Below are 13,730 nucleotides of genomic sequence, written 5' to 3' on the forward strand. Positions count from 1 at the left end.
GTTTTTTCAAGGTCATACTGGAACATGGTCTAACAGGCCCATGCAAGGAGTATTTACTTCTCCTGAGAGATAGACTTTTGTCTAAGTTACATTTACCATGGATGAGGACCCAGACTGTGTTAAGTTACATGTTAACTTGGGGGTTTTTGTTTGGAAGAAATACAAACAACTTCTGTCTAGTAGAAAGATTACGGTCATAGTTTTATTGCCCTGTAGGATATTAACTGGTTTTGTATTGAATTGAGTAGTCTCATCTCAGTACTCTCCCTTTCAGTGTGTGGGATTCAGTCTCTTGAATCATCTGGGAACCAGCTTTAGCATTCTGTTAGTTCTCTCATGAATGAGTTAACTAAATCTTCGACATATGCTCATTTTAGGTTTGTGTGAGAGTTGTATTTTTGACTTTTGAAGTGTTTTTGACAGCTAGACGTTAAGCAGTCTTCAACTTAAGGGAAATATACTAGATGTTTTTCTTTGAAACAAAGGAATATACTTAAAGGGAGGCGAGGGTACCTTGGAACATATTTTACATCCTTAGGGTGTATGGGTCAAGTGTAAATTGGAAACAGCATCACATAAAACAATCACAGGCCCATTTGGAAAGTACATCCAAAAGAAGGCATCGTGTTATACAGACCACTCCAATAAGCAAAACCTCATTCCTGTAATAGTAGGTTAGAATAGGTTAGATAGTTAGTAGCTTTCTTTTTATTTTAAACTCCAATGTCTTTTAGTACAGGTGAATAAAAAGTCCTCCGGAAAAGAGCTTCGGAAGTAAACACTATGCAAAACCAGATATTTAGTGTTTTTTTCTAATATAAAAACAAAAGCAGATTTCTGTAACTTCACACATCAGTCAGAACAAGCAAAGCTGCTGCTAGGCAAGAAGCAACACACCGATCCGAGGGACTGTACTTACTACAGCTGGCTACACTTAAAAGAGAATTGAAAACTGATCTCATTTCTGGAGACACAACCATTCTCCGAGACAGAAGCCCTTGGTTCTGCCTAGTAACAAGGAGTGTTCAATAAGGAAGAGGATAGGAAATGGAAAACAGGAAGTAAAAGAAAAAAAGTTATTTGAAAACACAGTTTGCAGCAGCAGAGCCAGGAATTTGACTATATTACATACGAGGTAGCAGAAGAGACTTCAACATTTCTAATTTTAGAAAGTTTATGCTGCTAACAGTTATACTACATCATACAAGGAAAAAAATTTTACTGGTATAAATTTGTAGCTTTCTGTAGTATTAAGACCTGGACACTCCGAGGTAAGAATCTCTAAATAACATGCACTTCATTTTTAAAAACATACTGATCTACGGCTAAGCATTTCAAATCTTCAATTTAAGGGCAGATCTAAAGTTTTTTATCTTTATCTTGAAACCCAATTTTTCTCTTAGTTTAATAATTACATTTTCATAAAAAATAACACGCAGTTTTAGAACAAATTTCTAAAGCTTTATGGAGTATTGTTATACTTGCCTTATTAATAGGTCAAGTTAAATTGATCAGACTGTACATGATAAAAATAAAATCCGAAACGGACAAATGGGTAGAAATAAGCATTCCCATAATTCTCTGGGATAGGAGGGTACGTTGGCAAATCTTTCTAGTAAGCAGGAGCTTAAAAAATATGCTTTTCAATTTAATCCATTAAACCAACTTATTGGAATGTGTCCTAAGGAAATAATCTAGAATTCAGACAAATATTTTGCACAAAGTATTGTATTTTATTTACAATAAAAAAAGAAAGAAAATTCAAAAGCCATTTAAAATCAAACTATGGGGAACTGCATATTTATTGAGCATATTTATTGAGTGGAATATCATATTGGTTGCATAAAATAAGGTTTAAAGAGTTTTGTAAAAAAAAATGGGAACACATTTTCTACAGTGCGCTCATATTATGTGCACACGTACACATACACAATAGGGGTCTTTAAATAGTTTCTAATTTCCTGTATATCATGCCCCTTCTGACTCTGCTATCAAGCCATGTTGGCCTGGCTGTAATAGAGGGACAGACTTTGTAAAAACAGATTGTCTCTAAAAATGTTGAACACTTCCTGAGTCCTATGAAAGTGGTGTTAAGGATATGAGAACGGTCTTATGCCCTGAATGGTCTGTTTTATATCATTTTTAACTCAGTCAACAAAAACAAAAGTGAAAGTATACAAACAGGAAAATTATTTGCAAATGTATTATACAAAATGATTAGAACTGAATTGAAAAAGTTCAGCTCAAATTTTGGGCCAAAGTCTTCCTGCTCTTAACTCATTTGCAAGCATTATTTACAGAAGTCCAAGCTATCTGACGTCCTCTGAAGTATATTTTCATTAAAATTCTATTTTGAGCATGCCCTTTGTTGAGTTGAGACAATTGGCCTAATATTTCAAGCCAAGAAAAACTTTTGCTAAATATGGAAAAGAAAAACAAGCTTTTGGGGTTGAATTATCTCCAATTTGCTTAAAACATTCAGTGCTTTAGTAAGAAACTAACCTCAAATTCACCAGTATTCACCTTTAAAAGTTACTGTCTATGTAATAAGCCTCCTATGCCTGACGCAATCTGACTTAAAGAAAGCAAAATTAAATTTTCTTAAACAAAAACAAAAAGAAACAGAAAATGCTTTACTTCTTGGCACCAGGGGTACAGATTACATTCTGTGAGAAGGTGATGGAGAAAAATGACCGCTTCAAGTTTAACTCCTCCCATGTATGCAAAGAATTGAAAAACCAGAGTTTGCAATCTTTTTAATAGTCACATTTTAACAAAGTGACCTTGTCTATTTCCTCTAAATGTTTACAAAGAACTACTATGACAGACACACAGGACAGCTGGCTGCGTCTGTTGCTTCTTAATGAACATAGGGTTAGACACAAAAAGGCAGCAAATGTTTGAAATCAAGCCCACCAACTGTCTATGAGGAATCTTGGTATGAACAGCTTTTTCTGGGATAGAGATATTTTTCCTGCAAGGTTCCAGAAAAGTCTTAACTGGGTATATCAATAGTACAGTTTCAAGTATAGCAATTAAAAAGAACCCTTCAGACACAAAATTTAATGTACAGGACTCTAAGAAGACGGTCAGATTTGAATGAGCTAGATTGAGCACCAGTGAGCTTTTTCTTAAAGGGCCAGATATTTTTGGCTTCGTCGGCCATAAGATCTCTGTTGCAACTACTCCACTCTGCCCTCATAGTACAAAAACAGCCATAGGTAACATGTAAATGAATGAGCATGGCTGTTTTCCAATAAAAATTTATTTATAAACATAGGTGGCAGCCGGTTTTAGACTATAATTTGCCAACCCTTGAGCTAGATTACTTAGCGTTCATAAAATAAAACTGGTTTCCTGAATTCTTTAGACCAGGAACAGGGTACTGAAAGTTTTACGCATGCCTTTCTCACCTGCCTGGAGAGGGCAAAGGATTATAGACGTTGCCATAGCAGCTGGTGTAGGAAGAATGTGCCGGGGTCTCGTATTCAGATAGCCCTATAGTTAGCTGGGTCCTCCAGTTCCCGGAAGCATTTGTAGAAGACACTAGAAAGAAAAATGAAAAAAGACAAATTTAGTGGGACTGTTCAAAGTGAGAATTGTTTAGGCCATTTAGATGTACATTAATCAGCTGTGTGCAGAGTAGAGCTTACAAGCCAATGTTGGGAACCAACAGAGTTCCTATTCCAATTTGGTTACTTACTGGCCGTGTGACATTGGGCAAATAGCTTATGCTCTGTAAGCCTTAGTTTCTTTGTCTGTAAAGTGGAGATAATAATATAAATATATTCTGTATAGGGATGATACCAGGATTAAATAACCTAATTTGTGCAAATATTTAGCACTGTGCCTAGCAATAAATGATAACATTATTGTTATAAATGTGAATAAAGTTAATTGAAAGACATACTATAAAAAAATAACCCAAAAGACAAGCCAGAAAAAAAAATCTCATATATTGAAAGAATCTTCCCAGTGTCCCAGTCAGGCTATGGTGGCTGGACAGCTTCATAGGCTCAATTGTAAAGGTAAGATGACAAGTTTGAGTTTTTGGAGACCTTTAGAGGAAAAGCATTCCATACGTTGCCTTGTTGAGACTTGCCCGTTCCCCAGCCAAAGGCAATATTGGGTCACTAGCAGCGTCAAGGCACATTTTTGCCTTTTAAAAAGAAGTTTTGGGGGTGGGGTAGGGAGGGAAACTAGTATAGGAAAGATTTCAGGAAGAAGAGATTTAGTTCTTCTGCGGGACTAATCTGTAACAAGACAAGGGTATACACAAAAAGGAATGAAATAATGCCATTTGCAGCAACATGGATGGACCTAGAGATTACCATACTAAGTGAAGTCAGTCAGACAGAGAAAGACAAATATCATATGATATCACTTCTATGTGGAATCTAAAAAGTGATACAAATGAACTTATTTACAAAACAGAAACAGACTCACAGACTTCGAAAACAAACCTGGTTACCAAGGGGAAAGGTGTGCGGAGGATAAATTAGGGATTTCGGAGTTAACAGATACACACTACTGTATATAAAATAGATAAACAACAAGGACCTACTGTACAGCACAGGGAACTCTACTCAATATTTTGTAATAACATCTATGGGAAAAGCATCTGAATATATAGATACACACATATACATGTAAAAGTAAATATATATAGGCATGTATAACTGAATCACTTTGCTTTATACCTGAAACTAACACAACATTGTAAATCAATTATACTTCAACTAAAAAAAATTTTTTTTTAATGGTTAAAAAAAAAATAGACATGGGCATCATTTGGGAGCAAAACCCAGTGAATGCCTCATCGCTGGGCGTTTGCTGTCCTGTCTCTGAAACCAGTCCTGCCCCATGCCTGGGCTGCATAACGCCAGGCCAGTCATCCACGACTCAAAAACCCCACACTGTTCCTGGAGCCTCTTCCAGCTCTTTCCATTTCCTGCTCCTGGAGGCCAACCTCTTCCTCTTCTCTCTCACACCCACAAAGCACATGTGACAGTGTGAGACAAACACATTTCAAAACTCATCTGTGGTCCTGCATGCCACAAGGCTTTGACTCAAAGATGTAACATTCCCACTTTAAGCTTCCAGGAAGGTTTCATAACTCAGAGGCGTGGTGGTTAGGATGTCTGAGCTGTGACCGAATTCCTACTCTGCCACTTAACTAGCTTGGGAGCTCGGGCAGGGTCATTTAAACGCTCTGAGTCAGAACTGCCTCAGCTGCAAGAGTAGAATAATAATAATACACATAACAACAGCACTCGTTATGTAGAACTGCTGCATACATTAAGTGGGAGAGTACACATAAAGCGCTGAGCAGGTCGGGTGGCACAGGGTTAAGTTGCCAATAAATGGTGACTGTCCTTACTAGTAAAACTGAGTCACCCAGAGAGCCTTTAGGTGGCTGGAAGAGATTACAAAACCCCTGACTAACCGGCAAATAATCGGAAACTTATCTCTCTATGAGAATGATGCGTGCCTGTTATAAAACATTTCTGTAGCTATAAACTGTAGACAGGAATGAGGAAAATTCCAAAAGGGAATTCTGGGAGCACTGATTCCATCCGTCTTATTTCTTAAAATGTGATGCCTTTTGGCCTATGGGGCCAAATCCTGCTGGTATCAGCAAGGTTCACACTCTCACACTGGGTCCTGGAAGTGTTATCTCCCTTCTCACCTTTGCCCCAGTCCTGAGCCACCGGCCAGGAATGTTGAAGTTTCTGAGTTACACCTGCTTCTCCCTGGCCTCGCTGTTTAAAGAGGCATCACCCCAGTGCTGTGCCCTGATGACCATCCACATGCACCCCAGCCCTCTTCCTTTGGTTTCTGCACGTTTCTCATGCAACACCCAGAACTTGAGGGGGAAGAAAGGCATTCTCTAATCAGAGCCACAGATAAGAAATAACTACAGGAGGCTTTTCATATGTTAGATGTGGTAATAAATGGGAAGTCCAAAGCAGAAGTCCAAAGTCCTGGACAAATACGAGAACACTAGAACCCAAATAGAAATCTCCATGGAGATGCCTCTTGTCAACAACATTAGGAAACTTTTAAAGGAATACTTTTCACCGAAGATCACACAATGATTCAGGGATCCCTGAGCTATGTCTCACTAAGGTGTCGTGCTTGAAAGAGGGGGCAAGACTCATGACCTCGGTTTTTCACGTGGTTTGAGAATTCAACCATTTCTTAGAGCTTTAATGTTGCTTAATTTTCATATATTCCTCTGGCTGCTAAGTAGACTGTGAATTCATCCAGGCCAGGAACTGGCTTGAAACTGGATGCTCAGTATCTACGCCTGCTTGTTTGCTGAATAAATGAAACCCCGGGCAGACTCTCCATTGAGGCCCCCATTTCTCTCCTTAAAGTATGCCTAGCACAGCTGGAGGTACGCAGTAAACCCTCCAGGAACAGTAGTGGAGTTAGGGACCAAAGTCAACACATGAAGAGAACACCTCTAATCCAAATTATCTTTGAAAGTCCCTTAAATCAACCATAAAGTGGAATACATATGATTACTGAATTAAGACCTGCAAAGTACTTAGAACACTGCCAGGAACAGTGGTTAGTAAATGCCACTTCCTATCAGACTCATTAGAAGCCTTACACAGAGACCTGAGCATTTGGAATGAACAGCCTTTAGATAATCCAATTCCTAGTTGTGAACAGGGAAAGATGTATAATTTTGAAGTATAGTTGATTTACAATGTTCTGTTAGTTTCAGGTGTACAGCACAGTGATTCAGTTTACGTATACATATATATATATATAGGTATGTCTGTGTGTGTGTGTATATATATGTGTGTATATATATATATATATATATATATATATATAAAATGTTCATTTTCAGATTCTTTTTTTTTTTTTTTTTTTTGCGGTACGCAGGCCTCTCACTGCTGTGGCCTCTCCCGTTGCAGAGCACAGGCCCCGGACGCACAGGCTCAGCGGCCATGGCTCACGGGCCCAGCCGCTCCGCGGCATGTGGGATCCTCCCAGACCGGGGCACGAACCCGTGTCCCCTGCATCGGCAGGCGGACTCTCAACCACGGCGCCACCAGCGAAGCCCCATTTTCAGATTCTTTTCCCTTATAGGTTTATTACAAAATATTGAGTATAGTTCCCTGTGCTATACAGTAGGTCCTTGTTGGATATCTCTTTTATATATAGTAGTGTGTATCTGTTCGTCCCAAAGCCCGGAACACTTTAAAGAGATGTGATTGTCAACGGAAGACCTAGAAAAGATAAAAATGTATGAAAGCCCCTAACCCAGGGCAGCACAGAGAGTAGGTGCTCAATAAATGTTTGTTGGACTTGAATCTGTGGCTCTACCCAATGGCTACCACTCTCCTGACCTTGGGTCCTGGTCTCGCGACCCTTGAGGGGAGTTGGTTTGGAGTAGGTGGGGAACATGAGGTAAATGAAATCTGGATATCAAGTGCCTCTGCAGTATTCTTACCTGAAGAGTAGGAAGACGCTCGGCTGCTTGGAGAACAGGGTACCTGCAGCCCAGCAAAGCCCAGGCTTCTCTGCGATCCCCTGTCCGAATCAAAGCTAGTCTGTGTGCTGTGGCCCTGCTCCTTTTGCCCAGAGGCCCGCTGGTACCAGCCACGCAGGTGCTCTGCCACTAAGGCCTTGTGGATGTTTTTGGTGATGTGCTCTGACTTGGCAGCAGCCTTCCTCGGCAGCCGGAGAGTTGCATACGGGTTATGGGGCACCTGGTCGGCCTCGTCTTCATGAAACGACCTGCTGTAGTCCCTTGGGTGGTCATATCCATAGTGGGCGGAGGACCGGTAGGAAGGATTGACACTGTACTGTCCTTCAGTGTCGTTCTCGTAGACGTAGCCACCACTGTAATACAAATCACACTCTGCATATGGCGTGTACCCGGCAGTGTAGTAACTGGAAGAAGGCTGCTCCTGACTCTTTGAGTAGACGCCATTCTTCAGACTATCCTTTTGTGCTAGGTTGGGCATGCTTCCTGAATTTGAAGTGGAAACGTTCTGTTTCTTGGACCTTCTCCGACCCCTGGAGCGAGTGTCCAGAGTTTGGGTGGTGTAACAGGGTCCGGCCACGGGTGTCACGCAGTAATACTCTGTGCTCGACTGGCTGGTATAGGAAGACCCGTCATCCAGGATTTCTGTGCTGCTGCTTCTTTGGGATTTGGAGAGGGAGAGAAATGGCTTATCGTGGTCCATCTCAGAGAGCAGATGAGACTGGGACTCAAGGCTTCCACTCCGCTGGCGGCAGTGCTGAGATGAAGATTCGGGTCTGAAAGAGGAGGAAGCAAACTTGTAAAAGACAAACAGGGAAAGGAGGACCGAGGGAAGGGAAAAGGACACCACGTTGAACGATTTAATAGCTCCTGAACTGCACTAGGATTTTTAAGGTTTCCAAAGCTGAACACACAACAGAAACCACTGGGTTCACATGGTCAAAATGAGAAAAGAAATCAATTCTGTCAATTGGGCAATCCACATCCTTCCTTGACAATAGGGAAGATAAACTGATGCTGTATAACCTACATCAAAGCCTAAGAAAAATCCCACATGTCTTTGGAGGGTTCTTTCTTCCAACAGGATAGCAGGATACATAGACTAGGGTGAACACAGCATTTCTTGGGGAACAGAGTCTGGCTTTGACATTGGAGGCATCTGGGTTGAGTTACGGCTCCATCATTTCCCAGCCGTATGAATGTGGACAAGATATTTAACTAATCTCCCTCCCTCCTCTGTAAAATGAGGGAAAAAACAGTATCTAGTAACTCCAGTCAGACTTGTTGCGGGGACTAAATAATATAGTGCATATAAAATAGCACGGCCTTCAGTAAACACTTCAAAATGTTGCTACTGTCATTATCTTCATCCTCACCATTGAATAACAAATGGTAATGTCCAGTTGGAAAAATTAAGGCGCAAAAAATCCAGTATCTACCCAAACCATGTACATTTTCAAGCACATTTTCTTGGCTCACATATTTGATCTGTTAAGTGCATAGAAAGTGTAGAGCCATAAAATAAAGTCCCACTGCAGAAAGTGATTAAAAACACAGTGAAGGGACTTCCCTGGTGGCACAGTGGTTAAGAATCCGCCTGCCAACGCAGGGCACACGGGTTCGAGCCCTGGTCCGGGAAGATCCCACATGCCGTGGAGCAACTAAGCCCCTGCGCCACAACTACTGAGCCTGCGCTCTAGAGCCCGTGAGCCACAACTACTGAGCCCGCGCGCCTAGAGCCCATGCTCTGCAACAAGAGAAGCCACCGCAATGAGAAGCCCGCGCACCGCAACGAAGGGTAGCCCCTGCTCGCTGTAACTAGAGAAAAACCGCGCACAGTAATGAAGACCCAACGCAGCCAAATTAAAAAACAAACAAACCACAGTGAAGTAAAACAAAACCTTAAAGCAAAAGTCAACAGAGAGAAAGCGACTGGAATGAAGCCCTCTTACTGCAAGTGGCTGCTGCTGTAAGCGTTCCGGGTGAGAACAGGTGTGGTGGGCACGCTTCGCCCTCCCTGGGGCCGCCTCTCCAGAGTTCTGTAAGGACTGCTGTGCGTCGACAGCATTTCTCTGTGACAGTAAAAAAAAAAAAAGAATTCAGGAAATGAGGAGCCGCCTAACATTTCTGGCAAACTTGTTATAAGCTGATTAGAAACTTACTGGAGCGGGGAGGGATAAATTAGAAGCTTGGAATTAACAATACACATGACTATATATAAAATAGATCATCAACAAGGACCTACTGTTGAGCACAGGGAGCTCTACCCAATATTCTGTAATAACCTATAGGGGAAAAGCATCTGAAAAACAAGAGATATATGTATATGTATAACTGAATCATTTTGCTGTACACCTGAAACTAATACAACATTGTAAATCAAATTTCTCCAATATAAAGCAAAATAAAAAGAGCCTGCTGTATAAAAAGATAAATAACATTCAAAAAAATAATAATAAAATAGAATTAAAAATAAAATAGATAACCAACAAGAACCTACTGTATAGCACAGGGAACTATACTCAATATATATATATATTTTTTTGCGGTATATGGGCCTCTCACTGTTGTGGCCTCTCCCGTTGCGGAGCACAGGCTCCGGACGCGCAGGCTCAACGGGCATGGCTCACAGGCCCAGCCGCTCCACGGCGTGTGGGATCCTCCCGGACCGGGGCACGAACCTGTGTCCCCTCCATCGGCAGGCGGACTCTCAACCACTGTGCCACCAGGGAAGCCCTACACTCAATATTTTGTAATAACCTATAAGGGAACAGAATCTGAAAAAATTACATCTAGGTATAACTGAATCACTTTGCTGTACACGTGAAACTAACACAACATTGTAAATCAACTATACTTCAATTAAAAAAAAAAAGGAAGGAAACTTACTGGAAACTGAAGGAATGGGAACATAAAGAGATAACTGGGAAAACTGTCTTTGTGGCTTAGTATCCTGGTGCATCATAGATGAGTCTTAGGGGAAGCACAAGTGATGTGACTCTGAGTCATAAATATGGAGGAAAAAACTAAAAGACTTTTAAAAAGGGTGTATTGAATAAAATAGATTGGAAGCAACGAGAGCAGGAAATCCTTTCTCTGTAAAGAGCCTCACAGCAAATATTTTTGGCTTTGTGGGCCAGATGATCTCTGTCGCAATGACTCAACTCTGCCCTTGAAGTAAGAGACCAGTGTAGACAATATGTATGTGAATGGAGGTGACTGCGTGCCAATCAAATTTGACCGTGGACACGTAAATTAAAATTTCATACAATTTTTATGTCACAAAATATTACTGCTTTTGATTTCTGTTCCAGTATTCAAAAATCTAAAACCATGGGCCATACAAAAATACTCTGCAGCATGAATTTGGGTAGTGGACTGTCATTCACAGCATCCTTAAATCACTTTGTCCACTTTCCAGCACAGTGAGAACACAATTTGAAGTTAATTTTTTAATTAAAAATGACTTTGATTATACCTCACTTGTTACAAAAGCATGTCAAGTTCATTGCAAAAAAGTTTAAAAGTACAGCTAAACATTTAAATGTCCATAATCTGGTGCCTCAGATATGTCAGAACACTAAACATTTTCAGATATTTTTACTAAGCATATATACTTACAAGCATTTACACTTTTATTGGGATTAACACACACACCCTATTATATATAAAATAAATAACCAACAAGGACCTACTGTATAGCACAGGAAACTATAGCCCATATTTTGTAATAACCTATAAGGGAAAAGAATCTGAAAAAGAATACACACACACACACACACACACACACACGTATGTATAACTGAATCACTTTCCTGTATGCCTGAAACTAACACGACATTGTAATACAACTATACTTCAATTTAAAAAAAGCATTTATACTTTTAACAACAAAAAATGAGATCTTACTGTATATTCTCTTTCAAAACCCACTTAAAAAAATTTGATTTAACATTTTATGTCACTTAATATTCACCTACACTGTTATTTTAATGAGTTTATAGTATTCCAGTGTAAAGACTGACCATAATTAAACAATCCACTAGTTGAGCATTTGGGCTGTCTTCATTTGTTACTAGTATAAACAATGCTAGTTTAAACAAAGCATCCTGTAGTTAATTCAAGGGGAAAAATTCCTAAAAGAGAAATTGCTGGATCAAAGAGCAAACCCATCTTAAGCGCTTGGGGATGAAGGCATAATAATTTTTAAGATAATGATTTTCCCAGTTATAATTCCTCTTGCTGAAATAGCTTTGTTTTCCCTAATATAATAAACACACTTGTCCAGTGTTATCTGATAGGACTTTCTTCAATTATGGAAATGCGCTATATCTGTGGTACCCAATATCAGCCATCAGCCACATGTGCCTATTAGGACTTGAAATGTGGCTGGTAGGACTGAGGAACCGAATTTTAAATTTTATTTACTTTTAATTAAATTGGACAGCACAGCTCTAGACACCTGGATCTCTATTGTTTAAGGCAACAGTTTTTAGATGCTAATCTAAAAACTTGGGCCAATGAGATGAAAGTTTTCACTGGTCTTTGACAAATTAGAAATATAACAAAATGTGGGTTTTCTTTTCATAAGCGAAAAATTCTTTAATCTAAATAATCTTCCTTTATTTTGAGACTAATTTCCATCTTCCCTGAGATGCAATATAATATTGGCTAAAATCACATCATAGGCTTTGGAGTCAGGCTACCTAGGTTCAAATCCCAATTCTGACATTCACTAGTTGACAAACCCAACAAGTGATTCATGCTTTCTCGTCCTTGGTGTACTTATCTATAATTGGTAAGGATGGTAGTAATACAGTCAGGATTGTTGTGAGGATTAAATTTATTAATACATATTAAAACACTTCAAACAGTGTCTGGCACATAGTAAGTGCTCAATAAAGGTTAACTTCATATTATTGTTATTATTATTATTACAACGATGACTGTATTTTGGATATGTAAATGTCTTTTTTTTTTTTTTTCATGAAATCGTAGTGCTGTTTGTTTGAACGTTCTGATTAGGCAAAGTAAAAAGTTGGTAATCCTACCTTGAGCCCTATGTAGAAAGAAAAATAAAACTAGTATTGATCCCTGCAGCCAAATTCTGGGAACCATTGGTCTGTCATCTTTTAAAAAGTTATTGCCCTGTTGTTATTGCCCTGATAATATTTACTTGAGACACTTGAGAAGTTGTATTAATCTACTTTACAGACTAAAAATGTACTGAAGTCCCATTTTCCTTTGAAAGTTCAGAAGTCAGTTCTCTCAGTTGGTTTGGAAGAGTGGTATTTAATGACAGTTTCCTGAAACCGTGGGTGATGAAACAGAACTTTGGACACTATACCCAAATTCAGATTATAATCAATGTTCCTATAATTTAATATAAATCAAGTAGACTTTAAAATCAAGGAAACACCAAATACTTTTCAAAAGATCTCTTTAAAAACACTTCCACTTGTTAGCAACAATAAATAACTGGGTTAGTTTGTATGCTTTGGTTTTACAAGGTAACACTTTCTGAAAGAATAAAAAGGATAACGCAAAAATGGGTTGACTATTTTGGAGAAAAGATCTCATAGTGGCAAGGCATTCACCTCACTGATAATGTGACTTCTTACCTGGACTGTCTGGCATCCACAAACTGTTCATTGATGGACGACTTTCTGAAATGGATTCTCTCAATCCCGAGAGACTTGGGAGGAAGAATTCTTGGAGAATGAGGTACCGAACTTGATTGCTGCCCAGCAAGAGTACAGGTGTCACTGGCTATAATAAGTAAATTGAATGAAAGAATAAGTAGATAAATAAAAAAGTAAACAAATACCATGCCAAAACCTCCCAAAAAAGAAAGTGGAAGATTTGTCTGGTGAGCAAAGTGGTCTTCCAAAGATGATATTTTTTAAAGTACATACGTTTCAGGAAATTTATTTTTATATTTTATACAATAGAAAAAGAATTACTGAATGTTCTTGTGGGGCCTGACCCAACTTATGCCAACTCAATAGGTGGCATGCTGAGCAAATAAATCTCTCAGGTGGAATGGGTGATACTATACTATACTTTTCTTGAATTATATTACAGAAAAACCTCAGCGTGTAAGGGGCCAAGAGGAAGCTGGCCTGTAAAGTGGGCCTGGATCAGTTTTGTTCAGCTTTACTTGTACATTTGTCTTATTTATTTATTTTTTTATTTTTCGCTGTGTTGGGTCTTCATTGCCGCA

The 13,730-nt window shown here is 39.4% G+C and overlaps 1 protein-coding gene across 4 annotated transcripts in view; it reads right to left on the reverse strand.

Annotated features, from left to right (window-relative positions):
- Positions 1 to 13,730, reverse strand: part of FRMD4B (FERM domain containing 4B) — a 275,548-nt gene that overhangs the window by 3,847 nt on the left and 257,971 nt on the right. For all 4 annotated transcript variants that reach the window (XM_060022883.1, XM_060022884.1, XM_060022881.1 and 1 more), the window contains 4 exons: positions 13,129 to 13,276; positions 9,460 to 9,579; positions 7,472 to 8,283; positions 3,414 to 3,546 (listed from right to left, as the gene is read on the reverse strand). In XM_060022883.1, the coding sequence (XP_059878866.1) occupies positions 3,414 to 3,546; positions 7,472 to 8,283; positions 9,460 to 9,579; positions 13,129 to 13,276 (1,213 nt within the window). The remainder of the gene's footprint in view (positions 1 to 3,413; positions 3,547 to 7,471; positions 8,284 to 9,459; positions 9,580 to 13,128; positions 13,277 to 13,730) is intronic.

Source organism: Delphinus delphis, chromosome 10 (genome assembly GCF_949987515.2).
Source record: "Delphinus delphis chromosome 10, mDelDel1.2, whole genome shotgun sequence".
Classification (NCBI taxonomy): Eukaryota; Metazoa; Chordata; class Mammalia; order Artiodactyla; family Delphinidae; genus Delphinus; species Delphinus delphis.